The sequence below is a fragment of the Aptenodytes patagonicus genome, chromosome 6, assembly GCF_965638725.1.
Source record: "Aptenodytes patagonicus chromosome 6, bAptPat1.pri.cur, whole genome shotgun sequence".
NCBI lineage: Eukaryota > Metazoa > Chordata > Aves > Sphenisciformes > Spheniscidae > Aptenodytes > Aptenodytes patagonicus.
In genome coordinates, this window is record NC_134954.1 from 58,167,828 (window position 1) to 58,194,682 (window position 26,855).

At 60.1% G+C, this 26,855-nt stretch overlaps 3 protein-coding genes across 4 annotated transcripts; 1 reads left to right on the forward strand and 2 right to left on the reverse strand.

The window, feature by feature from the left end:
• Window positions 1-219: 219 nt before the first annotated feature.
• STK36 (serine/threonine kinase 36) lies at window positions 220-13,302 on the reverse strand. The gene is made up of 27 exons (XM_076342842.1): window positions 13,262-13,302; window positions 12,784-12,896; window positions 11,640-11,780; window positions 10,630-10,707; window positions 10,092-10,222; window positions 9,593-9,842; window positions 9,095-9,188; window positions 8,655-8,824; window positions 8,237-8,436; window positions 8,031-8,157; window positions 7,776-7,919; window positions 7,330-7,509; window positions 7,012-7,109; window positions 6,548-6,653; window positions 6,007-6,148; window positions 5,586-5,713; window positions 4,870-4,974; window positions 4,553-4,651; window positions 4,245-4,339; window positions 3,861-3,924; window positions 3,555-3,665; window positions 3,328-3,402; window positions 2,719-2,890; window positions 2,154-2,301; window positions 1,773-1,932; window positions 733-1,479; window positions 220-633 (listed from the first exon to the last, which is right to left on the reverse strand). The coding sequence occupies exons 2-27, from the start codon at window positions 12,865-12,867 to the stop codon at window positions 418-420; spliced, it is 4,065 nt and encodes a 1,354-aa protein (XP_076198957.1). The 5' UTR covers window positions 12,868-12,896; window positions 13,262-13,302; the 3' UTR covers window positions 220-417.
• Window positions 13,303-13,404: 102 nt separating this feature from the next.
• Window positions 13,405-18,321, forward strand: RNF25 (ring finger protein 25). The gene is made up of 10 exons (XM_076342843.1): window positions 13,405-13,442; window positions 13,555-13,629; window positions 13,709-13,811; window positions 13,911-13,978; window positions 14,697-14,766; window positions 14,893-14,964; window positions 15,709-15,849; window positions 16,670-16,759; window positions 17,118-17,252; window positions 17,368-18,321. Exons 1-10 carry the CDS (start codon window positions 13,405-13,407, stop codon window positions 18,091-18,093), a joined length of 1,518 nt encoding a protein of 505 aa, XP_076198958.1. The 3' UTR covers window positions 18,094-18,321.
• Window positions 18,322-22,102: 3,781 nt separating this feature from the next.
• On the reverse strand, window positions 22,103-26,826 carry BCS1L (BCS1 ubiquinol-cytochrome c reductase complex chaperone). Of its 2 annotated transcripts, XM_076342844.1 has the most exons (8): window positions 26,784-26,826; window positions 25,476-25,852; window positions 25,060-25,199; window positions 24,750-24,944; window positions 24,319-24,382; window positions 23,793-23,962; window positions 23,222-23,339; window positions 22,103-22,526 (listed from the first exon to the last, which is right to left on the reverse strand). In XM_076342844.1, the coding sequence occupies exons 2-8, from the start codon at window positions 25,793-25,795 to the stop codon at window positions 22,274-22,276; spliced, it is 1,260 nt and encodes a 419-aa protein (XP_076198959.1). In that variant the 5' UTR covers window positions 25,796-25,852; window positions 26,784-26,826; the 3' UTR covers window positions 22,103-22,273. The 2 variants fall into 2 exon arrangements, with proteins under 2 accessions (XP_076198959.1, XP_076198961.1); XM_076342846.1 differs by lacking the exon at window positions 23,222-23,339.
• Between the last annotated feature and the right edge of the window lie 29 nt (window positions 26,827-26,855).

Consider the following 26,855-nt stretch of genomic DNA (forward strand, 5'->3'; position numbering starts at 1 on the left):
TCCGGGGCGGCGCCGCCACGTGACTACACCTCCCGGCAGCCACCGCGCGAGCCGCGCCGGCGGACTACGCCTCCCGGCGTGCCGCGCGAGCGCCCCCTAGCGGCGTGGCGGGGAGGCGGCCCGGGCGCCGGCGCCTGCCGTGGGGCTGCCCCGGGACAGAGGAGCAGAGTCCCGCGGCGCCCTGGGCGGCTGCCCGGGGCCGCGTAGAAAGAGGCGGTTTCTTGAGGCCCACAGGCACTTTTCCAGGAACGGCTTCCCACGGGGAGGGCCCCTGGGTAAAGCTGGCCGGGCAGCGTCCCCCTCGGGGCGGACGAAGTGGGTTCCACGGAAGGTCGGGGCTGGAGCCCGAGGAGGGTGAAGAAGGCGTTTGTCCCGTCCTGCTGAAGGCAGCGTCGGGCTGAGCCCAGGCGTCGGCCCTCAGCGCTGGTGCGGGGCGGCAGACTTGCCGGGATCTGGGGGGCCAGGGGCGCTCCCGGCACCGCTCCCGCAGGCGCCGCGCAGAGGTGCGAGGAGGCGGAGGAGCTTCTCACAGTGCCGGGCAGAAGACGGCCGGGGGCTGCCACCAGCAGCGGGCTGCAAGTCGCCGCTGGCCAGCGCGGCCAGCTTTTCAGTGGCTCTGAGGGACAGCAGGACCTGCGGAGCGGAGAGGGACAGGAGTCACCTGCCAGCCTGACCCCTTGTCCTCACAGCACCGTCAGGTCCCACCAAGGAGCCGAGGTCCCCGTGCAGTACCCGCTGTATCCCGGGGTGCTGGCTGAGGGCCCGCAGCGCCATGAGGGCTCCCTCTCGCACGCTCTCCCGGGGGTCCCGGCAGGCCACCTCCAGCAGGACGTGGGGGGCCCTGTTCTCCATCAGCAGGTCCCCCAGCTCCGCCGAGCGCCGGCCCAGGTTGCCCAGGGCCAAGGCCGCGTTGCAGCGCGTCCTGGCCTGCGCGTCGCTCAACAACCACATCAGCCTGGGCACGGCCCTGCCCAGGGTCCCGGCCGGCAAGGACTCGTGGTAGGCGGCGTTGCCGACTGCGAAGCTGGCTGCCTTGCGCACGCTCTCCTCCCGGTCCTCCAGGCACCCCAGCAGGCTCTCCAGCAAGCCAGGCTGGCTCTGCAGTGTCTGGGGAAAGCCGTGGCCGTGTCGGAGCAGGTTGCCCAGCAGGTTGCAGGTTTTGGCCCGTATCGCATGTTGCCGGTGGCCGAGCAGGCGGGTCAGTGGCTGGTCGGCCACATCCAAGCCCCTCAGGATCCTCTGGAGAAAGGGCAGGTGCTCCGGACAGGCCCGGGCCACGTGGGTCAAGAGAGACAGGAGGTCAGTTGTGAGCGTGAGGCTGTCTGTAAACAAGGCAGACGTCAAGAAGGCAATGACGTGCTCTGAGGCGGCGGCTGCCCTCACCATTTGGTTGATGACCTGCTCATCGGACACAACGAGGTGGCACAAGAGGCTCATGGGGAGCTCGGTGTACGAGAAGGGCAGATGGTGAGAGCAGACCTAAGGAGAAAGGAGAGAGAACGGCGCTGAGTGCGCTGTCCTCGCATGCGGGCCAGAGAGCGGTTGAGGCCTGACCCATGGCAAGTCAAGCAGCAGCTGAAAGCTGCCAGCAGGTTGCTGCAGAGCTCAGCTGCCGGCCAAGCCGCTCTGAGGGCTGCATGGCACCCGAGTGACATCCCTGCGTGCAGAAATCACCAGCACGGTGTGAAGTGGTGCCACACATCAGGGGCCACAATGTGGGGAGGTGTCTCCACAGTATGGGGTAGAAGAGAAACGCGGGGCCAAGAGGGTACCTGCAGCAGCTGGGCAGGGATCTGGGCATCTCTCACAGCCTCCATGACCAATGCTAAGGTGTCTCCATCCACATCCAGGGCAAAAGGGAAACAGAGGAGCTGGCAGGCCTGGATCACCACAGCTGGGATGAGCTCAGGGTCCCCATCCTCTCCTGCTTGCCTGAATTTGTTAGAGAGAGGGAGCTTAATACAGAGGTGATCAGAAAAACATCAAGGCAAGAGGCAGAGAGCATTCCCCACACCAGGCACTAAGGAGAGGCTCTGCAGGTGAGCTGCACCCTGCAAGTGCCAGGTCAGTAATTTCTCAGCCCTCTGTGTGCTCGTGTCCAAGCCCCGTTCAGCGGCTGAGCTCTGCCCGCTTCAGCCCTCTCCACAACTCACGTCTGTGCCAGGCATGCCAGGAAGCCAGGGGACAGCAGCCTCTTCAGCGTCACCATGAGGACACCGTGGGACTGGGTGAGCTGAGGCAGGCACTGGTGGGACTCGCGAGTGAAGACGAAGAGGGCCAGGCTGAGGAAGAGCAGGGTGCCTGCAGGGGCAACAGCACAGCAGAGGGGCAAAGCTAGGGAAGGCTGAAAAGTCTCCTCTCTTCTGTCTGCCTGTACTGCCTCAAGGCTGCTCCAGGGTTGCTTCTGTGCTTCCCTGCCCAAGACCAGACCAATCTCCACCCACGGTGGTCACATCTGCCAGAGTGAATGTTCCCCTGCAGCAGAGACACCCTTTCTTGTTCCTCCATAGCCAGCTCATCTGAGCTCCTGCCACCTGGGCACAGCATGGGCCAGCCCAGCCCTCTCTCCCCGGAGGACAACAGCAATCCTCAAGAAAAGTCCCCCGAGCGCCTCTGGCCTCAGGGACCAGGTGCAGATTGGGACAGGCGTGGGCAAGTCTGAGGGCAGATTGAGGAGCAGGGTCCAGGGCAGGTGCCCTGCCATCCTGCAGCTCCTACCTTGAGGGGAGAGGAGGTTCCAGTCCGGCTCTGCCGTGGGGTGACCTGCCCCTGGAGGGTCTCCCTCCAGCACTGCCCTGTCACTGCCCACGCGAAGCACCGCAGCAACACAATGCCACACCACGCTCCACAGCTCTGAGGCAGCAAAGCCCTGCTCCATGGCCACGTCCTCCTAAAGATGGGGAGACCGGTGTCGGAGGGTGTCCTGGTCCCCCATGAATCCCCAGGGTTCTGGTCCACGTCCCTGCCAGCCTCATGGTCCTGGGAAGGTCAGGCCTGGACAGATGTGGCCCAGGGGGAGGAGAGGGGGCCAGGCAGCTGGCAGCCCTGCTGCGCTTGCTGACAGTGCCAGTCCCCAGGCATATCTGCTCTCCCTCACTCCAGTGTGCCCATGAATCACCCCTCCCTGCCCACCACCCTCCCACCAACCCTCCAGAGCTCCACTGACAACCCAGGAACATTAGGTGACTTTCACAGGGCTGCACAGCTCAGCCAAAGCTGCCCGGTTCCCTGGTTTGCCTCAGCCTCCATTACCGATCCACATTTGGGCCTTTTTGCCCCCACACCCTTTAGCAGGGACCAGGCAAAGGGAGATAGGTAGGCTGGTACCTGGGCAAGCAGCTTCAGCAGGAGGAAAAAGATCCCATCATAGAGACCAGCACCCATTGGCGGGGGGAGCTGCAGCTATAAGAGAGAGTAGGGGACAGGCTGGAGCTAGGTGCTGTGTCTGAGGGCGGCAGCACCACACCTGCACCCTTCTGACCCTGTCTTTGACTGCACACCTCCACAGTGGGGTGACAGCATGGCTCCCCTGCTCCTCTGTCCCCATCCTGTACCTCAGCAGGTGCCGTCAGCATGTTTGTCACCACCGGTAGGACCTCTTCTCCCCTGAGCTCCAATGCCACCCCGTGCCGACTGAGCTGTGTCAGGACGAATGCTGCAGCACCCTGTGGGACAGGGAAAGCTCAGCACCTTTGGGACTTTCCCATCTGCCCGCTCAATGCTGACTCTTCATCCCTCGGCCCAGGGCAGGGACAGCCAGGCTGCGCCTGCCCCCATCCCACCCTGAGCAAGCAACCCAAATGGGACATGGGGTTCTGCAGGGCTCTCAGTGACGGCTCTGGCAGGGTGGGCAGACTTACCACAAGGGAGACGACAGGAGACTGGGTGATGAGATCCATGGCCAGGGTAACCACCTCCTCAAGCCTGAAACACAGGGACCAGGGGAGAGGCACTGTGTTCCCACAGCTTCACATCCCACAGAGCAGCAGCATCCAAATATCCCCAGGGCTGGGAAACAGCCATCTTGCAGGAGGAGCGAGCCCTGGTTCGCAGCACCTCCTTGTCCCCGCTGGGTCCTCACCGCATCCCCAGCACCCACCCACACTGCCCAGCACTCTGCTGATGTGTCCGGATTGCAGGGATCAGTGGGAGCAGAAGCCCAGCTCTGGGCAGGGTGCAGGCCAGAGGGCTGTTCAGGGCAGGGCATGTTCCTCTCCCACCCATGAGCAAAAGCGGGTGCTTACCTGGGAGGGGAGGCCTGGAGCTGCAGGGTGAGCAGGGCCAGCAGATACAGTGAGGCCTCGCAGGCTGCCCCCTGGGCCACCACCGCCATGGGGACCTGCCAAGGGAGCAGGAGTCACAGGGGGACAGCAAGGCTGGGAGGGGAGGAAGGGACGTTTCTGGGCTCTGGAGGAGAACTGCACTCTCCAGACTAAGCTCCCCCAAACTCTTCTCCCCACACGTCCCCCAGCTTGGTCTGAGCAGCGCTCAGAGGAATGCACCCTGCTTGCCCACACTCCTACCCCACCACCGGGGCTGCGGTCAGGCCTACCTTGCCTTTTGAGAGCTGCATGAGGGAACCCCACAGCCGCTGGCTCCTTCCCAGGTGCTGGCACAGGCTTGGGCTGGCATGGCAGCCAGCGTAGAGGATCTGCAAGGCAGAGGGGAGAGATGCATACCAGCCTCTGAGAACAGGGACATGGTGACCAGGCCCATCCCAGTCACAGCCCATTTATTCAACAACTGACACCAGGGAGATGGGAGTCATTGAGGGCTGAGCCCATGGTTCCCCCTTCCCCATGCTCCTAACCCCAGACCAAAGGTCCAGGCACCTCTGGGGACAGCCAGATAAATGGATGGGACCATTACCTTGAGCACGTTCAAGGAGCAGCTTGGGTGCTCCAGTCTCCCCAGCAGCCTCCCAAGCTGCTGGCTCTCTCCCTCCATAAGCTTTTCAGCTACCTCCTGAGCGACCTGCAGAAATCAGCCTGTTTTGCACCCTGGGCACCTGAAGCACTGCACAGACTTAAGGAGTTTAATGCTAGCAACAAATTAATAAAAGAAGGCATCTGCTTCCTACATGTTGCCTGCGTTCACAAAGGGATGCCCATCTGCCATGACCCAGCATGGCTTTGATGCACAGTCCCACAGCTGAGATGAGCAAGGTGAGATTCCTCCTCTGTTTCCCTCCTTGTTGACTCAGAGCCGAGTTAAAGGATCAAATGTAAATCTGTAGTTTTGTTTTCCCTCTTATTTATTGTCCATTCAATTTCAGATTTCCTACAGTTCGTATCACTGTCATATAAGAATTCTTCATGTTTTCTCTGCATTGCCTAGTTCTTTGCTTAGCCCATCCCGCAGTTCAGATCCTAAGTGTGAGTCTCTTAATTGACATAGGAGTCCTTAGACTCCTGAAGCTCAGCCGTTGGCTGGGAAGGAGCAGCCTGCAAGCACCAGCCCTGCAGCCACCAAAGCTGGAGGACCCCAGCCCTCCACTCTGCTGCTGAAAAAGAGACCCTCCTGCAAAGGGTTGCTGTTCCTGTGGGGACCACACCTCCTTGCCCTGCAAAGAGAGCTGGCCTGACCTGCTGCTTGGCTTTCCGACAGCTGTTCCTCTCCAGGGGGATGCTGCAGGCAGCAGCCAATGCAGCTGTGAAGAGGTCTGCCACACGTAAGCTCTGGTCATGGGCTGACCTGGCCTCCATTGCTGCACCTGCACAAGGAGAGAGCTCGGGAGACGTGCTAAGGGTGAGGGATGCTGAGGGGCAGCAGGACAGGGCTGGAGGCCAAGAGAGGAAAGGTCAGGCTTCTGACATGAGGAGGGTGAGATCTGGGACTGAGGGAGAGAACAGGAGAGCCCTGGTTAGCAGGGGTTTGGGCAGATAAGCTTCAGCCACCTCCTCCAGCCAACAGCACTGCAATGGCAGTCAGTGCTCCGAGGGAGCCCAAGGGCAGGAGGGAGAGGGGAAACCCCAGGAGAAGGTGGTGAGCTGCCACCACCGCTACCTCGCAGAGCAGGCTGCTCTGAGATGGATTCCTGGAGGAGTCTGTTTAGCAGGGGCTGATGCTCCTCTCGCAGGCTGGCATAGAAGGAGGCAGAGACGGAAGGGCACGTCGCATCCAGGCTCTCACAGAGTAGGGTGAAGCACTGGGGGAGACACAGGGGTGGCCATCACTGCAGATCAAGGGTGGGACGAGAGAGAAAGGCAATGGGGGAGGAGGCTGTGGGGGAACAGCAGAGATGGGAAAAAGACTCATGTGCTGGAGCTGCAGAGACCTCCAAGTGTTCTCTCCAGCAAGGTTACCGTGTGGGAGCCAGTAACTCTGGCTGAGAGAGGGGTACACATGGAGGCACAGCCAGGGAAAGTGCCCCCTCAGAGAGCTTGTTTCTGCATGTAATCCCCCCCAAAACCCCCAGTGGGTGAGACAGACCTCACAGCTGGGAGCAGGGTCCTCAGCCTGCATTCCCCCTGACATGCACACCCAGCCCCACAGCTTCTGTCCCTGGGGGAGAGGGTGGAGAGAAGGGAGACAGGGGCACCCTTACCAGGAGGCTTTGCTGGCAGAGTCTCATCTTGCTGTCGGCTGGCTCAGCCAGCAGCTCTGGCAGCAGGGCTAGGAAGCAGCCAGCACTCTCCTGGAAGGCCTGCAGGCTGGGGGAGGCAGCAGGGGCAGAGGAGAGCAGAGAAACACAGGCCCTGGCTGTGAGGACAGGGTCTGGCCAGGCCCATATGGCCCTGGCTAATACAGCAGGCAGTACACACTAGCACTGTGAGCCAGTGCCAGCAGGCAGCACAACCGGACTCTAGTCAGCTGTGCCTTCCCCTTAATTAGTCCCACTCACAGAAAGCGCTCCTCTGTGGGCACAGCAATATGGCATGAAGCACTTGGTCCGTGATGCTTCCCCACGGAGACAGCTCCAGCCACAGAGTATGAACACCACCCTCCCGCCTACTGCTGGGTCCCCGCAGTGGCCACAAGAGACCTCAGAGCACAGAGGGTTGTCCCTACCTGTCCTTTTGCCCACCCTCCTCCAGGCTGCATTCACTGCTGAAATAAACTGTGGTCACCATGAGGAGGTCTGTCAGCACCATGATACACCAGGGCTGCTGCAGGATCCAGAAAGAAACAGCAAGTGGGGATTGTCTGCTGGCCATCCCAACACCACCGCGGCGGGATCCTTCCGTGCCAGGACCTCCCCCTTCTCAAGGGGGCCTGGAAGAGGCACTGGTCCAGTGAGCCAGCTCCAGCAGGACACCAGGGCCTCCTCAGCACCAGCACTCTGCAGGGCTGGAAGGAGCCCAAATTTCTCTGGGATCCTACACCCACCTGCTTGGTGCTACCACTCTCCAGGATCTGCTTGGCTAGACACATCAGGGACAGAGGCACATTCAGCTCTCGGCAGAAGTGGTCCAGCAGCTCAGAGTCACATCGGGTAGCCAGGAGGTTGCCCACGACGCGGAGCACAGGGCGGAGACGGGAGGCTCCCTCCAGCATCCCTTCCAGCACCTGGACAGAGAAGCCAGAACAGCTTGTGATCAGCAGTGGTTGTGGCCTCTCCATCAGGCACGGGGCAGCCCTCCACCCCTTCAGGCAGGGGACAGCAGGGGAGCAGATGGCAAGCTAAGTGCACAAGACAGCTCCGGCTCCTGGAGAAGCAGAGGATCTCCTTGCTGGCTGGACTGAGGACTCCCCCAGTGCTCCCGACCCAATCTTGGGGAAGAAGGCAGCATCCATGTCCCCAGTCATAGCTGTCTGAGCCAGCCATCACTCACCTGCTGAGCAGAGTCTGCCAGGCGGTCCTGGACACGCTGCCGGAAGGTCAGGTCCCTCAAGAGGCTCAGCGGTGTGCTCAGCTGCATGGCCAAGGGCTCTGTGGCCTCGATTAGGTGCTGCCACTCCTCATCGCTCTCCAGCTCCTAACCACGGAGGAGAGAGGGTTGGTGCCACAGACCCTGCCTGCCCCAGGGTCTCTGTACCAGCCCCTGGGGACTGGGCTCTGCTGTCCTCACCACAAGACACCGTCTTACCTCACTCTCCAGGTCCACGGTCTCGATGCTGCCCCTGCCCCGGGGCTCTGCCCTGCCAGTACCAGGCTGCAGAGGGGCCCCTGCTCCAGGAAACTCCCGCTCGTAGTCTCGAGTGATGCTGTGCTCCCTGGCCAAGGAAACAGTGCAGTCAGTGAGCGACCCTGCCTTCCCCTCTTCCTCCTCTCCCAGCCCCAGCCCTCCCTCACCGTGGGTTGGGTGGAGGCTCCCCCAACTCCCACTCTGCCATGCTGCTCTTTCCTTGCAGGACACTGGGGTTCTTCTCTTTGGAGGCAGCCGGTGGCTCCCCCTCCACGAGGGCTGCCTTCCCAGGAGCTGCTCTGGGTCTATGCCCTGGGCATCCTTTGCCAGAGTCCTTCATAGATGCATCACCTGCCTTCAGGTGCCCCTGGATGATGGCAGAGAAGTTTGGTCAGGGCAGGGTTACTCAGCCAGACAAGCCCCCTAGACCCCACCACCCCAAGGACCCCACATCCTGCCTTGTGTGTGGCTGACACCCCAGCCTGACCCATGTACCTTCTGTCTTTCCCCCCAGCTCCCATTTCAGTGCCCCTCCTTTGCCCTGACTGTGGGACACAGCCAGGGGAATCCCACACTTTCCTCCACCTTTTTCTGTGCCTCCTCAGCCATCTTCTGACGGGCCTTTCTCAGGATCCTGGACTGACCGCTCCTGGGGGCCAGGGAATGGGCTTGCTGCTCCTTCAGGGCCTGCAGCTCTGGGGACAGCTTGGTGGTGAAGGGGTTTGAGATCCCGTGCTCTTCTGTGTCATCAATCACTGGGGAGGCGAGGGGAGAACTTCAGCAGCAGCTCTCCCTTGGGACACAGGGAGAGTGACTGGATCTGGGATCCCAGGGGAATCCTGGGGGACCCAGAGCAAGCCCGGGGCAGGAGCTAGGGGTCAGTGCTTGGAGGAAGCTGAGAGGAGGGAGGCAAAAAACAGGGTAGTAAAAAAAGCAGGGCAGGGTTGTCCTCCCAGCCTCCAGGCAGTAGGAGGAAACAGGAGGAAACAGACCTGGCCAGCGCTGGAAAAAGAGCTGGTACTCACCAGTAACCCGTCCAGCAATGAAGGGGTGAGAGAGCAGCTCCGGCCACGACAGGCGCTGGTGGGGGTCCTTCATTAGTAGTCCCTGCAGGAAGCTCTACAGGGCAGCACAGTGCCAGGGTCACTGACACATGCTCGGCACCCACCAGTGAGCACAGTGTACCCACCAGTCTCCCCCAGTGAGGGTACCCAGGAGGTCTGCGTTCCCTGCCTGGCTCTGGGGAAGGAGTGGCTCTAGTGCTTAGGGCAGACGGGAAGACACTGCCCTTCCCAGCCCAGTAAATCACTCCTCTGCTGTCGGTCCCAGTTTCCCAGCTTACAGAGGGACAGCAGTGATAAGGGTCCCCCTCCCAGGAGGCCAAGCTCTCATCCCTTCTCTATGTTCTGAAATCCCTGTTAGGGGACATAAAACCTAAGAGTGACCCACCAGGGCAGCAGATGAGGCCAAAGCTGCTGCCGCATTAACGGATCTCAACCCACAGGCAGGGCCTTCGCCCCTACCTTGAAGACTGGGCTTATGGCCTCAGGCCATTTGACGGGGTCCTTGACGATGAGGCTGACGAGCTGGAAGATGCTGCTGGTGTAGAAGGGAGGAGTGCCCACAAACAGCTCATACAGGATACAGCCCACAGACCACAGGTCCGCTGTGTGGTCGTACGGCCGCTCCTCCACCAGCTCAGGGGACATGTACAGTGGGGTGCCCTTGATAGAGGTCAGCACCATGGTGTGGATGCTCATGGCACGGGCAAACCTGCTCAGAGCAAAGCACAGATGGCCAGTTCAGGCTGAAACATCCGTTGCAGCTCCCAGGGAGATCCCTACGAGTTTACCAACACCTCTCCCCTCTGAAGTCCAAAATCCCCTATCCCTGCTCAACCTCTAAATATGCACAGAATCCAAGTCCCCTTCCACACACACCCCTCCTCCTCTACAGCACCCAGGACACCCCTTGGCTGCCCCAAGCCCAAGTGTCCCCCTCAAGTTGGCCCCCAGCACCCACCCAAAGTCACAGAGCTTGACGACGCCGTCTTTGCCCAGCAGGATGTTCTGGGGTTTCATGTCACGGTGCAGGATGCGGTGGGAGTGCAGGTAATAGAGAGCAGAGACCAGTTGGGCAGCTATGGTCTGGACCTGCCGGAGACACGGGAGCCTCACCCTGTGTCCTATGGTGCCACCAGCCAGCACAGTCATGGGGTCCCTTACGGGCTGGCTCCCCCAGTACCCTCACTCCTGCCCTTGCCCTGTTTGGGGCAGGGACTAGCCCCAGCCGTGGGCCAGCAGTTCCTCAGAGTAGGCTGATGGCCGAGGCAGCAAACCTGGTGTTGTTTTCCTTGGAGAGGGAACAGGGAAACTGTCCCACAATGCAACCTGGCTCCCTTTCCACCCCCTTCAGAAGCTCTGCCAGGTAAAGCCTCAGAGGCACCCTCACCCTCCTGATGTCACCTGGCCCACAGCAAAGACCTGCTGCTTGCAGGCAGACAAATCCTGTTCTCTCCACCCTGCAGCAAACACTGCGTGGCCACCACCATGAGAGTCACCTGGTCCTCGGGCAAACTCCCATCATCCTCCAGGATCTGGAAGAGCTCCCCCTCTGCGTAGTCAGTCACCACTACCACCTGGAGGGAAGAGCAGCACGGTGGGATCAGGCACTCACCTAGCCACATCCCCACCATGCCCTAGGGACCAGGACAGAGCAGAGCAGTAAATCGATGAGGGAGACACTGGGGTGTCATCATACGCAGCCCATCAGATTGGGCTGGGAGGTGGGGCAGGAGAGAGCCCCTGTGGCTGCACTGCAGCAAGGGCCTGGCATTTAGCAGAGCCCTTGCGGCTGTCCTTATCTCGGACAGCCAGCAGAAACCAGGGAGGAGGGAAGGACAGGACAAGCCCAGAATGGTATTTCCACGCCCAGTTGGTAGAATCACTCCCTTAAGCTTGTTTTGAATCTGTTGCGCAATTACTTTATTTCATGCCCCCATGTCCCATAGCATAGTCTTCAATCCTTCCCTATCACACTCTCTCCGTGCCAGTTTAGGCCAGTGAAAAGTCACAGCCTCTGAAGATCCCACTCTCACCCTTTGATCCCAAACCACTCCTCTTCCATCACACACCCCCCGCCCAGCTCCTTCATCTCTGTGCATGACCCAGTGCACCCCACACAGCCCAGCCAGTTGCTGGCTCCCCACACAGCACATACTGGAGGGCTCTGAAGAACACTGACCAGGCTGGCGTCCCAGTCCTTGTTCAGGCAACCCCCACGTAAGGTCCCTGCATGTCCTCAGGGAGGGTGGGAATGCCCTGTGGGCAGGGGACCTCAATGTGGCCATCTGAGGGAGCAGAGTAGGCTGCTGGCAGGATGGCAGCACCCAACGCAAGCCAGGAAGCGACTGGGAACAGAGCAAACCTGGCTGGCTGGAAAGGCTGCTAGAGCCCCGGGAGGGTGTTACCAGCATCTCCTGAGAAAAAGGTCCCTACGACAGCAGGGGACAGCCCTTGTTCCCCTGCCCCAGTCAAGCAAAAGCATCTGCCCCGAGAAAGTCCCCTTCACCTCCTTGTCGGTCTCAAAGCTGTCGAGCATCTGGATGATGTTGGGGTGGTGGAGGCCTCTCATGATCTCAATCTCCCGCTGCAGGTTCTTCAGCTCCTTCTCAGACCTCCCCACCTTGGGGATGAACTTCAAGGCCACCACCTTTCAAAGCAGGCAAAGCTGGGATCAGACCAGGCACCTGCCCTGGCAGAGGCTGCGTTTAACCCAATCAGGACTCAGCATTTTCCAGCTGAGCACACCGAACGAGACATTTGTTCACTGGATCCCTTGAAGCTGGGGCTCCCCCAGGCCCTTGCACATCGACACTGGTGCTCACGGTACTTTGCACATTAGCATATAAAGCAAACAATTGTAATCAGTGAGTGCAGACAAAACTAGGACTGACAGAAACACGGGACAGGAGGTAGAGATGCTGGCAGACAGCAAGCTAAACACGAGACAGCAGCGTGCCCCGGCAGTGAGGAGCACTAGCAGCACCCTGGGCTGTATCAACAGGCAGGAGTTTGAGGGAAGTGATTATTGCCCTTTACTTGTTAGACCATATTGGCAATATTGTGGCCATTTTTTGGCACAGAATGACATCAATAGGCCGGAGTGGGTATAGCAGAGGCCACCGGGATGGCGAGGGGGCTGCAGCACGTGGCGCACAAGTTGAGGCTGGGGGAAACGGGCTTGGTTAGCCTGGAGAAAAAATGCTCAGGGAAGCCAAATAGTAATTCTGTGATTCCCAAAAGGAGGTTTCAGAGAAGATGGAGCCAGGCTCTTTACAGACATGCAAGGTGGGAGGATGAGACAGGGATTACAAACTGAAACAGGGGAGCTTTCAAGTTGATATAAGGAAGAACCATTCAGCCCAAGTATAGTCAAGCACTGGCTGTGGGGTCTTTGTCCCTGCAGTTTGGCAGGATCTGAATTTAGCGCGGACTCTGCTTTGAGCAGGGGATGGACTGGGGACCTGCAGAGGTCCCTTGAACCTGAATGACTCCATGCCGGCAGGAGCCGGCCAGGAATGTCAGCAGAAAAATGAACAAGTGCCGAGTCCCAAAGCCCTGGCAGGACCCTGGAACCAAACAGCCACCAGAAATCAGTCCCCAGCGCCACACAACGGACCCCCGTCCCTCTCCCCTGCCGCCTCTTTCCTCACCTGGGCGCTGTGTTTCCGGCGCCCCTTGTACACGCGCCCGAAGGAGCCTTCGCCGATCATTTCCAGGACGTGGTACTTCTCCATCGCGGGCGTTCGGGGAGGGGGCCGCTGAGCTGCCGAGGCAAAGCGGCCGGTGAGGAGGCGCGCTTCGCGCTCTCTCCCCTCCTCTCGCCCTCCGCCACCGGCTGCCGTGGGGCGCCGACCCCCAACTCCAGACGCTGCAGGCCGCGATGGAGACGGGCAGTGCCAGTGCTGGGAAGGCAGGGCTGCACTCGCTGCGATCCCAAATCCAAAGGGCCGGGGCTTCCCCTCCCCGCGGGCATCCCCCCTCCCCGCGGTGCTCCACCCAGGGCGGGTGTCCCCCGGGGCCCCCCGCCGGGCTCTGTCCCTGCCCGCCGGCTCCACCTCCGCTCCCCCACGGCAGGACGAGACCCAGGCCCTGGGCGAGGCCCCCCGCAGTCCCCCGGGTGGGATTAACCTCGCCCCGCTCCGCTCCCGCCGCGGCCCGGCCGCCCCCAGGCCTGCCGCCGCCACCGCGTCGCCTAGCAACAGCCCCCCCCCCCCCCGCCGCGCGTGCGCCCTCCCTGAGGTTCTGCTTCCGGTTCCGGGGCGCGCGGGAAGATGGCGGCGGCCGGTGAGGAGGCGGAGGCGGCGGACTGGTAACCCACCCCCCCCTTCCCTGGTCCCAGTGCCTCCCACCCCTGGTGCCCCGCACCCCCAGCCCAGCGGGGCCGGCGGCGCCGCCGCCTGACTCCCGCCCGGTCCCCGCAGGGCGCTGCCGCCGGAGGTGGAGGTGTTGGAGTCCATCTACCTGGAGGAGCTGCGGGTGGCGCGGGGCCGCAGCAGGTACGTACCGTGGCCCACATCTCCCCCCGGGCCCGGCCCGGCCTGGCGCCACAGCCCTTCACCTCGGCCTGCCCCGCAGGTGGGAGCCCTGGGAGATCAGCATCACCCTGCACCCCGCCACGGCCCAGGACCGGGACTCCCAGTACGTCCGCTTCACCCTGGTGCTCTCCGTGCCCCCCCAGGTAGGCTGCCGGCCCCCCGCGCCCCCTTTCCTCCCTGCCCCGGGCTTCTCTGCCTTCCTTGTTGTGCTTTGGGTGTTTCTTTTTTTTTTTTTCCCCTAGTATCCCAACAAAGCTCCGGAAATCTCGATCAGGAACCCACGGGGGCTGTCAGATGAGCAAATTCAAAAGTGAGTGCCGGGAGGGAGGGGAGAGGGCGATCCTTTCCTCCGGAGATCCGGGAGGCAGAACTGGTGGAAAAGCCTTCTCTCAAATTCATGTGGCTCCCCGTGTCCAGTTAATGGATGGATACAGGTCCCTAAATCACCTTGTCTTAAATCTCATGGGAGCCGCTGGTGCCGAATTTGGCACCGAGGGGTCTGCCCTGTGCTTGTTCCCCTGTGGTCCCTCTGAATTGCTATCTAAATCCCCTGGGCCTTTGAAGCTGTTGGTCCTGCTTTGACAGAGGTGGGACTGAGCCGAGTCCTTGGGCAGCCCCTTATTGCCTTTGTGCTCCTGTCCTTGGTGCAGCAGAGTGTGTGCAGAGAGACCCTGGTACCTGCCGGCAGCATAGGAGTAACGTGGCTCCCACCAGACCTGCTCGGGGGCTGCTGTCAGACAAACGAAGCCTGAGGTTCACCAAAACTGAAGGGTGCTGGGTGAGCTCAAGCCAAGGAGCCATGCAGACCTGCTCTTGCAAGTCCTCTGACGACAAAGGCTTCCTGTGCACTGGCTTGTGGGGAGCACGTGAATATGTGTGTGCACATGTGCCCATCCCATGCTGCAGGCAAAGCCTGAAGGCCAGTGCTCTGTTTCTTCCTCCTGTCATTGTGGTGGGGTGACAGGTATGTGGGAGAGTGAAAAGGCATGGCTAAACTTGTGTTAAGTATTTCTGCTGCTTTGCTGTAGGATATCCCAGACCCTCAGAAGTGTTGCTGAAGCCAGGCTGGGGACAGAGGTGCTCTACGAACTGATTGAGGTGAGAGTTGGGGGAGACTGGGGGTCACCAGCCATGGACACTGGTCCCTGACTGCCCGAGGGGTGGGATGGCCCTGTGCCCACAGGCAGGCCAGTGAGCAAAATGTTTGCTTTAATGCTCCCGCAGAAGGGGAAGGAGATTCTCACTGACAACAACATTCCTCATGGCCAGTGTGTGATCTGCCTCTACGGATTCCAGGTAGGAACGTGTCCCCCAGCCCCGCAAGCTGGCTGGGAAGCGAGGCAAGAGAACAGGGAGCCTGGGGCTCAAAGCTTGGCATATTGGCCTGAGACCGGGGTGTGCCTCAGCAGCCCCCTGCCCCCCTGGTCTGTAGGCAGTCCTACTCAGCATGAACCTTCCTAAGGCAGTATATGCTACTCTTCCAGTCAGCCTGAAGATAGCCATCTACAGAAACAGGTTATAGGGGCAGCGAGTGACGCCGGAATGTCTCCAAGGGAGTAGGTGGGGTCGGGGGATAGTTGTTGGTTCATCTCAGCTTCCCTGTGTTGGTCAAACCTCACCTGGAGTTCAGCACACAGGTAGTCAGGAGGAACTGGAACACATCCATGCGGGTGCTGAGGTCTGCAGGGACAGGGGAGCTTGCCTTGTCCAGGTTGCAAGGAGAGGCGGTGCCTGCCTGGGAAGAACACATCAGGTGGGAAGGTTGCTGCTTACATGGGAACATATGCAGATAAATCAGTCACAAAAGCTTTGCAGCTTGACATTAGGAGTATTTCTCACTCTCGGAATAGGGAGCAATGTCCCAGAAAGAGCTGAGGAGGTAGAGATGAATCCCAGCAGAAGATGTTATGTGTCTCTGCCAGCAGTAGCGCTAGTTCCCCACTGCCAGCGCTGACATGGGAGTGAAAGCCCATCTCAGCTGGGGAGGCTACACAACCCTGTGCTCAGAAACCCTTTAAAGCTGCCCTTTCTCCTCTACAGGAGAGAGAAGCCTTCACAAAGACCAAGTGCTACCACTACTTCCACTCCCACTGCCTGGCCCGCTACGCCCAGCACATGGAGGAGGAGATCCTCATGCAACAGGAGGAGAGAGAGCAGCACCTGGCGCCATCCCCCAAACAGGTACCGGGCCCTGGGCTCTTCCCCCCGCCCCCTGCACAGGCCCTCATGACGTCTGTGTCACCCCCTTTGGGACATGGAGCGAGGGCTAGCCTGACCTGGCAGCACGGTCAGTGTCGTGCCTGCATTGAGAATCAGAGCAGTGATTAGACCAAGTGACCTCCAAGGGCCCCTTCCAACCAAAATTACCCTGTGGGCTTTTAGTACTTTAGCAGTTGGTTTATTGGATCTCTGGGTCAGGGCCTGCTGTGTGAGGGGGCAGGGGAGTTGGTAGCATTTTTGGACTTCTGGAACCACAGGAGTTAGAAGAGAGCGCTCCTTCCCTAGTCCTTGAACTGCAGGGGTGTGCGGCAGGATAAACATGATCACCTGCGTTCTGGGGTGATAAAACCTGCCTGAGCAGGTGTTGGAACAGTTGTCAGCCGCAGAGCAAACAGCACAGTTGAGTGTGAAACAAGTCAAAGGCTCCTTCCTGCAAAACCCTTTCAAAGAGGCGTTGCCTAGATGACGCGCTCCGCTTTGGAGTGGGGAAAAATAGATCCTAGGCTAAGGAGGACTGGAGCCGTATGTGCTGACAGAGGTGGTTTGTACAGCGGTCAGCCGCTGGAGCACAAATCCCGGCGTGCCTCGTGGTGGAGACACCTTCCGTAGCAGTCACTGAGGCACCAGACTGCTTTCATGCTGCTGGAACCCCCCTGGCTTTCACTGCCCTGGCAGAAGAGAAAAGAAGGCCACCCTGTTCCGCTTCCAGGCTGGGGATTATCCGGCAGCGCGTGGGCTGGGTCGTGGCTGGGGTTTGGTATCACCTCTCACCTCCCCGCAGGAAGTCGGTGTGCAGTGCCCCGTTTGCCGGGAGACCCTGGTCTACGATCTCTGTGCTCTGAAGGCAGCGCCGCCCCCGCAGCACCCGCTGGTAAGAGGTGGGGGCTCACCTGCCCAGCTGCGCCCGCTCGCTGGGTAGCTTCAACTGGGACAATATAACAGATGAGTGAACAGATGCTGCATGCTCTCAGGTCCTCCTAGGCAGCCCATCCAAAGGGCAGTTCATAAAACCTAGCAGGGTGACTCCTGATTGATTGATGTGTCCACAAAGAGCAGGCTTAGTTGTATAGCCCTGAGCTTTCTTCTCCTAGACCATGAAATGAGCTCTGTATCCTGTGTCCCTTGTGTGATCAAAGGAGGGTTTGCGGAGTAGCTCTTAGCACTGCCAGCTGCCTACCCGTGCCAGGTGTTGAGAGAGCCCTTACCCCGCCTCACTTTCTGCCGCTCAGGAGCCGTACAGGCCAGATGCCAAGACGCTGCAGCACCAAGAAGAACTGCGCTTAATTTTCAAGAGACAGCAAGAGAAAGGGGGCATCATTGACCCTGAAGCAGAGAGGAACCGTTACTTCATCAGCCTCCAGGCGGTATGGCACGGGGGCAGAGAGCTGGCGAGGGGGGCCCTGGACTGCAGGACTGAGTGCTGTCGTCGGCTGTGGCGCTGCCCTGTCCCTTTCTTAACCAGTGGCTTCTCTCTTTCAGCCTCCAGCTGCTGTTGATCCAAGCCAAGCAGCCGCTGCCTCTGAGCCACCGGTGAGTGCAAGCGCTGTGGACGTGCCCCAGCTGCCCAGCCAAGCCTCGGCTCCAGAGCCAGCCGGGGCGCCGGAGGCCAGGGCAGAACCCGGGCGGCCCGAGAGGCCTGCTGTGCCCAGGGAGCAACAGAGCAAGAGGGAGAGGTACAGAGGGGAGAGGCCAGGCCCCAGAGACCAGGGCAGGCAGTCGTGCAGCAGCTTGCAGGAACCGGCAGAGGAAGCCTGTCATCTGCTCCACGGCTCCAGGGGGCCCAGGGGCTTTAGCCGGAGACCAGAGCGGAGACCTGGTAGGAGGCACAGCCAGGAGTTTCCAAAGCCTCACAGCAGAAGCAGGGCTGCTGCCTTGGCTGAAAGAAAGGAGTTGTGCCCTGAAGACCCCTCACCAGTAACAGAGGCAGTGGACTTGAAAGAGGAGCACCGTGATGTGGAGAGATGGACCCCGGAGGAGGAGGCTGAGGCCCACGGCAGGGAGAAGGAGAACCTGGCGTTCAACCGCAGCAACCACAGAGCAGCTCCCAGCTGGCAGGGCCACCACAGGCCCTGGGATTGTGGGAGGTGGGAGAGATCCAGGGTCCAGGAGCATGGTTCCTACCCCAGAGCACCAAGAGGGCGAGGGGTGTTCAGGCCCGGTGGACGTCAAGAAGCCCATCTCCTTGAGAAAGAGAGTGGCTCCTAGCAGGAGTGGTGAGGGGCTGGGCTGGGGGAGGGAAGGGCTGTTTCTGGGGAGAACAGTGAAGGCTCTGGTGGAGCAGTAGCAAGTAGACACCGTACCCCTTGGGAGGGAGGAGGCAGTTGGCATGTGGCACAGCTTGGGACAGGCAGTGTCTCCAGGGCACGTGCGGAGCGAAGCATCCTGGCGTGAGCGACTGGCTGTCACCAGCGTTGGAGAAGCTGACTCCTGAGAGATCATGTCAGCCTTGGTCTCGGAGGACCCAGGGGGCAGAGGAAGCCTTGACTGGGGACCTGCAGCCATCATCCCTGTACGTGAGCTGCCAAGAAATGTGCATACCTACAGAGCAAATGGACTGAGCCCAGTACAGTGCCACGGCAGAGCCAGAGTTGTGGCAGGACCTTCCCTGGAAGCCAGCGTACCAGCGGAGCTGTGGTGGTGCCAAGTGATGAGGTTGTGCCAGGGCAGCAGCCTGGAGCTCAGCTTGCTGTGTCCCCCAGTCCTTCTCAGAGCGCCTTCTCAACTCCTGTCCCTGTCCCTGGGAGACAACATCGCTTCTCCCGCAGCCCTGACCGCTGCTCAGCTGGTGGGCTCGGCCAGGTGAGTCCTTTGTATGACAGGACACTTCCCAGTCCCAGCCAGGAGAGCTCAATTAAGCTTAAGTCAACACATTGGCAGGTCAGGGCTCTCTGGTGGCTGCGGCTTTGGGTTGGCTTCTGCTCCTCCAGGAAGGCTGAATTTAGCTGGAGCTCCTGCCCTGTCCTTCAACTGCTTTTGTGCAGGCAGTCTCCACCTGTGAAGAGCACTCTGCTCTGCGACCTGCATCTGTTGGGATCCCCCTCTAAGGCTAGGCTATCTCTTGGAGCTCCCAACAGCCCGGCGTGAAGACATGCCCCAATACTTTGGATACTCTTACCCTCCTTTCATCTTCGAGCTGATCTTGCTTCAAAGAAATGAGGATTTGCTGTTTAACTTGGTGCGGTTCCTTCTGCTGCTGCTTCACAGATGTAAACAGTGTCCCACTCCAGAGCCGTGACAGGCGATCTCAAGCCTCTGAAATGGGACACTGCTATTAAATTTATTTGTTGGGCCTTCTCCAGAGCCTGCTCCCTTTGTTTTCTCTGCCCTCTCACTCCTGTTCTTTGCTGTTTGGAGCGAAGGTGTTGATCCCTGGTATTGCTCACTCCCCTCCCTGCTCTCTACACCGGGGGCTGGGGCCAGGGCCAGGGCAGAGACCTTCCCCTGGCACTCCGGCGTGGCAGGAGGGCTCCCCGGTCCCTGCTTTGCCTGCCTCCATGTAAGCTGTCTGGCTGACCCAGACAATACTGATTCCTTCACACTTGTTCGTGCCTTGTGCCCCCCACCTCTCTTTTGGCCACACGTGCGTCATTTCTCCTCCTGCTGAGTGCAAAAATGGCTGTGCTGCAATGGACTTGCCAGAGCTTCGGGTGAGATCCCTAGGAAACCAAGGGCTGCGTGCTGGCCAGGAGGGCGTTGGTGCTGCATCTGCCCGATTGATCCTTTGGCACATGAAGGGTGCACAGAAGCTGTCTCGAATGGGCCCTCCTCACCTGCTGCCCTGCTCTCTCCACACCTGGCCTTGTCCTGAAGGGGTTGGTTTAACCCACTGCCCAAGAACCTTCCATGCTTAAATTTCCAACACTGGCCTATTTTCAACCCTAATGCTCTAAAAGCATTTGTTTTTTTTCCCCTCCTTGGTCTGAGCCTACACTACCTGTCCTGGGCTTAGGGATCTGAGCACCAGATGTTGTGCCCTGCTGGGGACAAGGGCTGAGCACTTGCTCCCTGAAGAGAGCCCTAATTTTTCTTCAGTGCTTGCTTTGTCCTTGTTCCAGCCGGTTTCTGGGTGAACAGCCTGTCCACACTTCAGTGAAAAGGTGTAAACTTTATCTGATTTATTGGTGCTTATTCTGCTGCCTCCTGCCTTCACTTGTGAAACTGCTGTGCTCCAAGAAACGCATCTGGTATGTCCTGAAAGAAACAAAGATCTCTGCCCCTTGCAGCAGCTGAAGCTCCTTGGCTTCCTCCAGTGAGCCAGGCTTACTCTCAGCAGGAAGACTGCTGTGCCCGATGTTTGGAGCACTGGAGTTCAGCCATGGAATCGGAGTGAGCGAGGACTTGAGTAACTTCAATCAAATGCCACACGTGTTAGAGGGGAGGGTTTTTTCCTGGGAGTAGGGATTTAGGAAGGGCCCTCACCTTTCTGACTCACTGCTGTCAGCCTGGAGCAGAGGATTTTGCAACAGCACGTGGAAGTGAATTTGGGCTAAGCAAAACAAACCTCCGGGTCAGAAGGGAGGAACAGAGCCTGCACCCTGCGCCTTGGGGCTCCTCATTTGGTGTCTGCCTGTATCACCCACCTACCTCACAGGGCTGTTGTGAGGCTTAACTGGCAAAAGCACTCGGGCTGGGCAGAAGGGTACTGGCAGCATCTGTAGCATTAACACTATTAAAAGCAGAGTGACAGATGTTGCCTGTGCTCTCTTGTGGTGGCATCGGGCCCCTCTGGTTCTCCCTCACCACTCCCCCATCCTCCTGAACAGCATGCTGTGAAGTGTTCACCAGTCACTCACTGGCCAGTTTTGACCCCCAGCTTTGAGGGAAGAGGCTGGAACCAAGCAGTCAGCCTCTGCGGGACGGCTGAGCACAGGGTTTGAGATGCCAACGGCAGCACCCTGCTCCAGGAGCCACCCTGAGTCACTAGAGACCCCCCCAGTGGCCACAGGATCAACCCTTCACTTGTGGAAACGTTTGTGCAAGTCTGGGGTTGCATCAAAGCAGCGCCTGTTTGTGCTGAAATTCAGCCAGGTGGCATCGGCTGGGCCCCTTTGTATCCCCGCGCACTCGGCTTCGCCCTTGGCCCCGCAGGGCAGAGCCAAGAGGATGGCTAAGCAGCGACCTAACAATTTGGGTTTGGCCTAGAACCAGCTCCCCCAGCCCCGCCAAGGTGATGCAGCCCCTGAAACAAGGACGTGAACACGGGGCTGGCTCTGGGGAAGCTGGTTTCAGGACTCTGAAACAAGGACTAGGGAGGGGAGAGGCTCTGGCTGGCTCGTTCTGTGGGTCAGCACGCACACCCTGACCCCTGGCTCTGTGGCATTGGGAAGGAGGCACAGAGCCTGCCTGCTTCTCGATTGTATTTTGGGCACCTGTGGCTCTACCAGCCCATCCAGGACTTTTGTTCCTGGCAGGAAGGAAGCCCAGTGACAGGGGAGAGGCTGTGAGACTGCCAGCAGCTGGCCAAATCCCTTCTTTCAGCCACACAGGGCCGCTCCTGCTGGAAGGAGACGCATAGTCACCTCCAACAGGCGTTTCTGCACCTCGCACTGGGCTGGCCTGGCTGCAGAAATTCATGTTGGGGTTAACATCAAGCTCTTGGGAAGATACTCTGTAACCAGCCAAAGCCTCTCGTCTGCAGCCACCTGCAGGCCTGCAGTAGCTCCAGGACCCTGCATCTCCTCCTCTGGCAGGAGGGACAGTCATGCCCACCCAGGAACGATGTCCAAGCAGATCTGCAACTTGGCATCGCAGCTGGCAGGGCAGGAGCTGTGGCACCAGCCTGCAGCCTGAGGGACAACAAGCTGTCTCTTGGGAGCTGCTTTTTTCTGAAAACACTCTGGATTTGCGGTACTGGCCATGCCAGGCCCTGGTCAGGAGGGCTCTGGACCAGCAGCTTAGTGGGGCAACTAGCAGGCGAAGGGACTGGAGAGCCAAGAGCCGTGTTGTGCAATTCACAGAGGATATTCAAACACCAGTGAAGACCATTCTCCCTTCAAAGACCAGCAGCTCTTTAGCAGTGCAGCACCCCAATGTCCTGCCCCAGGGAAATGCCCGTCTGGGGCACCCCCGGGCTGCCCCGTAAGGAAGGGGATTCACATCCAGGAGCCTTGGCAGCTTACGGCAATCCCAGCAGGAGGCACGAGCTGGCGAGCGGGGCCAGTGCAGTAGCACCCAAGTCTGGGGAGCAGCAAGAGCCAATCCCCTCTCCCTGCTGTAAGGCTGGCAGCTCTGACTCTCCGCATGTTTTAATAAAAAGCCAAGGCCTTGGAGGGGTAGAGGTGAACAGAAACCTGGCCTGCATGGCTGGGCAGCTCCATGGCATCCCCGGGATGGTCAAGTCCTTGTCCCAGTCCTCACAGCGACGTAGGGGAAAGCTGGCCCCTGGTCACAGCAGGATGGAGTGTATGTTTGCAATGGCTCCTTCGGGGTCCATCTTGTAGAGCATGAAGTGGCCCTGCACCTGGGCAGCGCTGATCTGTTTGGAGACTGCCAGCGCCTGCTCCGCAAACTGCTCAGCTGCAGCCGGGGGCTGCTCAGGGTAGAAACGCTGGAACATGCAGGCAAGCTGCCAGGGGGAGCAATGGCCCACGTACTGCTTGAGATCCACGCGGCCGGGGCGCACCAGGGCCGGGTCCAGCCTGTCGAGAGACACGGGGGTGTCTTGAAAACCTGATCAAAGTGCCCCTGCAGGGTGGGTCCTGCAGGAAGCCCCCCTCCACGCTAGCACAGCCAGTGTCCTATCTGCAAGGTGCTCTGCACTGTGGGATGGTAAAGGTGGGGAAGAAGTTTGTCCCTGGAGGGTTGAGGGGCGGAAATCCATCTAACAGAAATGAGAGAGCTGGGGAAGGGCTGGCTCTGGAGGAGAAGTGTGTCCTGGGAGACAGCTCTGCCCATCTCTGTCCCATGAGCAACCCCTGAACAACCCTCCAGGCCAGCTCGGTCTGGAGCGAGCCAAGCCCGCCACAGGGCAGCGTCTGGCCAGGTGCCATGAGCCCAGGCTGCATCCTGCCAACCCAATGTGCTGCGCGCGGGGCCAGCATTTCACTCACAGCACGGCCACAACCCCATAATCCGCAGATCCCCGCGGGCAGGAAGCTGGTACCTCTCCTGAAGGGCACAACCATGGTCTGAACAGCAAGGAAGCATCTCGGGCTCCAGCAAAGGGGATCCTGATTAGCAATCAAGGGATTTGCATCCCGAGGGAGGATTTGGGAAACCTGAACCCCCAGTCTTCACGCTGGAGGATGCAAATAGCTCTCCATAAAGGTCATCAAAGGGGAGCAAGGTTTTCCCATGCCGCCCTCCCTGTTCCCTCCCAGAGGGCAGCTCTAACCTGTCCACATAGTTGGTGGTCATGAAGACAATCCTGGCCTCTGTGGAGGCCACACCATCCAGCGCGTTGAGGAGGCCACTGAAGGTCAGGCGCCCCATGCCTTGGTACACAGACGGGTCTGGGGACGGAGGTGTCCGAGATCATATCCATTGGCCACTCACCCCGTGCAGTCCTGTGGGCCACCTCCCTATCACCCGAGGCTTAAGCCAAGATCCCCGCTCTCTCCTTCCCCTGAGGCTGACCCTCTGCCTCTCCCTGGCTGGCAGCACATTCACCTCCCCCGCCCACCCGCACCCTGGGAACCCAAAAAGAGAATGAGGGGGAAATCCACCCCCTCCCTCATGCTGAAAATAGCTGGGCAGAAGTGTCTTTGCCTGAGGATGAAGGACCCAAATCTCTCTTTATATGGCCTAGCCAAAACTGGGCAAGGCCCAGTTTGGGCCTTGAGGCCCCAGAGAGCTGCCCACTCCTGGTCTCTGCTGGTGTGGCAGAGCAGCCCAGAGTCCAAACCGCCCCCCAGCGCAGCCAGCAAACCCTCCGCTGCTGGCCTGGGAATGGGGGCACCACTCACTCTCAGCGGCGAGGTCCCGGCTGACGAAGGCAGCGTCCACATCCTCCAGCAGGATGATGCTCTGCTGCGGCGCCACGCTCAGGAGGTGATTGAGCCGGTCATCGGAGAGGCTGCGGTCGCTGAGGCTCAGCAGGCAGATACTGTACTGCAGCTCCCCGGCCAGGGCTGTGCTGGGAAGGACACAAACCACAGGGGTGAATCACAGCGAGAAAGCCCAGAGCAGAGGAAGAACCAGAGCTCCCTGCCCAGCAGCAGGGGAGAGGGCAGAGGCATCCTCCCCCAGTGGGGAACAGATACGGGAGGCAGGTGGGAGCCCCTGCTCAGCCCACTGGTGCCATGCAGCGCTGTGCAAAGCAAGGGCGTGAAGGGCTCGTCACCCTGACCTGTCACGGTGCCAGCAACGTGAACGCTGACACCAGGCACCACTCAGGAGGCACAGCCCACTCCTGCATTTCAAACCCAAACTCATCCACACCCTCTCACCAGCGACTGCTGTGCCCCAGAGCAGGCAGCTGGCAATACTCACATGAAGCTGCTTTTCCCGCAGCCGGGAGGACCATACAGCAGGTAGCCTCTTCGGTAGGGGATCCCTAGGAAGACAGTATCCTTTTAGGAACCAGCTGGGTTGCTCTGAGCTCTCTCCCCCAGAGCTGTGGGGCGACACCAGAGGAAGGCAAGCAGCAGGACAAAGTTTCTCTGCAGCTGCCTCCAGAGAGGACCACAAGCATCCTGCCCCACAGCAATGTCGCAGGAGCAATGAACTCCGTGGTTTATCCTGGTTTCCAGGATTGGATTGAACTGAGGGGAGTTTGTCCCTTTGCAGACCCAGGCCTGACCTCAGCACCTGGGCTCGCTCATTTGAAGGGTGTGCCTGAGGTGGTGCCCCACAGCCGTGGCTGCGGGGGGGTAAGGAGCCGCGCTGGGCACGGTACAGAGGACACCACGCCGGAGCCTTGCCTCTCTCGCTGTACCACTTGGGGTTGTCGATGAACTCCTTCACGTCCTGGACCAGCCTCTCCGACACACCTTCCTCTAGCACCACCGAGCTGAGAGGTCGGCGGCGGCGGGGGAAGCCGAACTGCCGCCACTCTGCTCCCATGGCCGTGTACATGATCGTCCTCCCCTCCTGCTGCTGCAGCGCCAGCTCCCGGGCTGCAGAGAGAGGCAGAGGGGACAGCTGGCAGGGAAAAGGATCTCCCGTGAAGCCCTGGGCGTCTCCAGGGAGCAGGCTGTTCCCAGCAGGGCCCCACGCAGCTCCGCTACAGACCTTCCCGGAGGATATTGAAGAAGATCTCCCGGTTGGTGCCCAGTGCAGTGAAGGTGACGGACTCCCAGGGGGTCCCCGTGTGCAGGTCGATCATCTGCTTCTCCCGGTTGCGCTCGATGCGAATCCACTTCCTGCGATACCTGGGGTGGGAAGACAGGATTGGGGGATGGCGGTCCAGCACCGCTCAGCTGAGCCCAGCTCAGGTCGTGCATCAAGGAGAACACTCATGTCGAGTAAAGAAATCACTTCACACCGGTGAATACAGACTCCTCTCACTACTCTCAATCTCCTGCCCTAATCCAGACCCAAGGAGGAGGCAGGAGCCTCTCTGCTGCCTCCACGGGTCCCCCCAAGTTGGAGTTTCCTTGCTAAAACGAGGGTCAGTCCCCAGACTGCTTTCCCCTGCCCTCCCTTACCAGATGAAATGGTTCCCAGGGCTGGGGACAAAGTCAAATTTGGTGCTGACACGCCCGCTTTCATGCTGCAGGTATGACGTCTCGACACTGAGGTGCTGCGTGTGCTTGGCGTGGTGGGAGATCCAGTTCAGCAGCCAGTGGTAGCTCTTATCCTTGCTGGGCACCTCCAAGGTGATCATATAATGGCGCCTGAAAGCCACCAGCCCAAACTGCGCTCCTTTCCGGGCTAGCGCCAGGGCTGTGCCCACCCCAACGAGGCCAAACCCAGCCCCGAAGTACGGGTTGTCCTTCAGTGCTAAGACGAAGTCAGAAAAGGGCATTGTGGGAGGTTAAGCGGCTCCTTTCCACAGCATCGTCTCTGAGCTCCAGAAACAAACCTGTGTGGAAAGAAAAGGACTGAATGGCAGAGGGAGACACAACGGATCTCCCGCAATTCCCTGGCCTTTATCGTGGCCGGTTCTCAAGGTGAAAGGCTGCCTGGCACATTCGGATCTCCCACAGCCGTGCTTATCTTATTGCCGGGGGTTCGGACAGCCGCTGGCCACAGGAGCCTCCTCCCTCTCTGCAGGCCACTGGGCGAGACAGGCAGGAGGGGGCCAGGAGCTGGAGGCTCTCAAGCAAGCACAGGAGCATCTGTTGCTTCTTCCACCACGACAACCAGCCCAGAGTCTTACACAGTATTATTCTTTAAACAGCTAGAAACCATGAGCACTGCAATTATCTAAGGTTTATTGTTTGAAAAAGCTGACGTGCATCCCCAGGCTGAGCCAAGAGCTGGTTCTTTGCTGCTGACAACAGGTGCACGACTGTGGTGGATGCAGCGTCTCCATGTCTGGATAAAGGGCACCAGCCACACGCTTAGGGGGCTTGAAGTTTCTTCGGCTCCCTCAGCAGGGGCCTGTCAGGTACAGGGGATGAGGGGGAGCCTCCCCTGACAGACAGGCAGACACACAGATCAAGCTGGATCCCACCTCCCCCAGAACAGGGTCTGACCTCACGGCAAGGCTCCTTCCTTTCAGGGGGCGTCCCCTACCCCACAGGAAGGCCTCGGGCCCACGGCAGGGTCCCTGCCCCGCAGTGGGGCCTCCCCCCCCCAGCCGAGCCTCAGCCCCGCGGCAGGAGTCCACCTTCCCCTGCAGGAGACCGGGCCCCACACCGGCCTTCCCCACAGCAGGAGCCCAGCCCCCATCCGCTCCACGGCGGGGCCTCCGCTCCGCTCCGCTCCCCTCGCCCCCACGGCGGCCCCCCCTCCGGCAAGAGCTCGGCCCCGCCGGTGCCGGCCTCAGCCGCGGCCCCGCCGCCCCTCACCTCCGCGTAGTGCCGCTCTGGCCCGCGCCGCGCCGCTCTCTATGGCCCCGGCCCTCACTTCCGCCCGGCGCC

Coding starts and splice junctions, on each gene's coding strand:
- STK36 (XM_076342842.1), bottom strand. CDS start 12,867: ATGGAGAAGTACCACGTCCTGGAAATGATCGGCGAAGGCTCCTTCGGG. Junction 3,666..3,860: donor CTCCTGTCGTCTCCCTTGTG/GTAAGTCTGCCC, acceptor CCTGTCCCACAG/GGTGCTGCAGCATTCGTCCT. Junction 3,403..3,554: donor TGCTGACGGCACCTGCTGAG/GTACAGGATGGG, acceptor TCTCTCTTATAG/CTGCAGCTCCCCCCGCCAAT.
- RNF25 (XM_076342843.1), top strand. CDS start 13,405: ATGGCGGCGGCCGGTGAGGAGGCGGAGGCGGCGGACTG. Junction 13,812..13,910: donor TGCTCTCCGTGCCCCCCCAG/GTAGGCTGCCGG, acceptor TTTTTCCCCTAG/TATCCCAACAAAGCTCCGGA. Junction 13,979..14,696: donor TCAGATGAGCAAATTCAAAA/GTGAGTGCCGGG, acceptor GCTTTGCTGTAG/GATATCCCAGACCCTCAGAA.
- BCS1L (XM_076342844.1), bottom strand. CDS start 25,795: ATGCCCTTTTCTGACTTCGTCTTAGCACTGAAGGACAACCCGTACTTC. Junction 24,945..25,059: donor CTTCAATATCCTCCGGGAAG/GTCTGTAGCGGA, acceptor CTCTCTCTGCAG/CCCGGGAGCTGGCGCTGCAG. Junction 24,383..24,749: donor CAAGTGGTACAGCGAGAGAG/GCAAGGCTCCGG, acceptor CTGTCTTCCTAG/GGATCCCCTACCGAAGAGGC.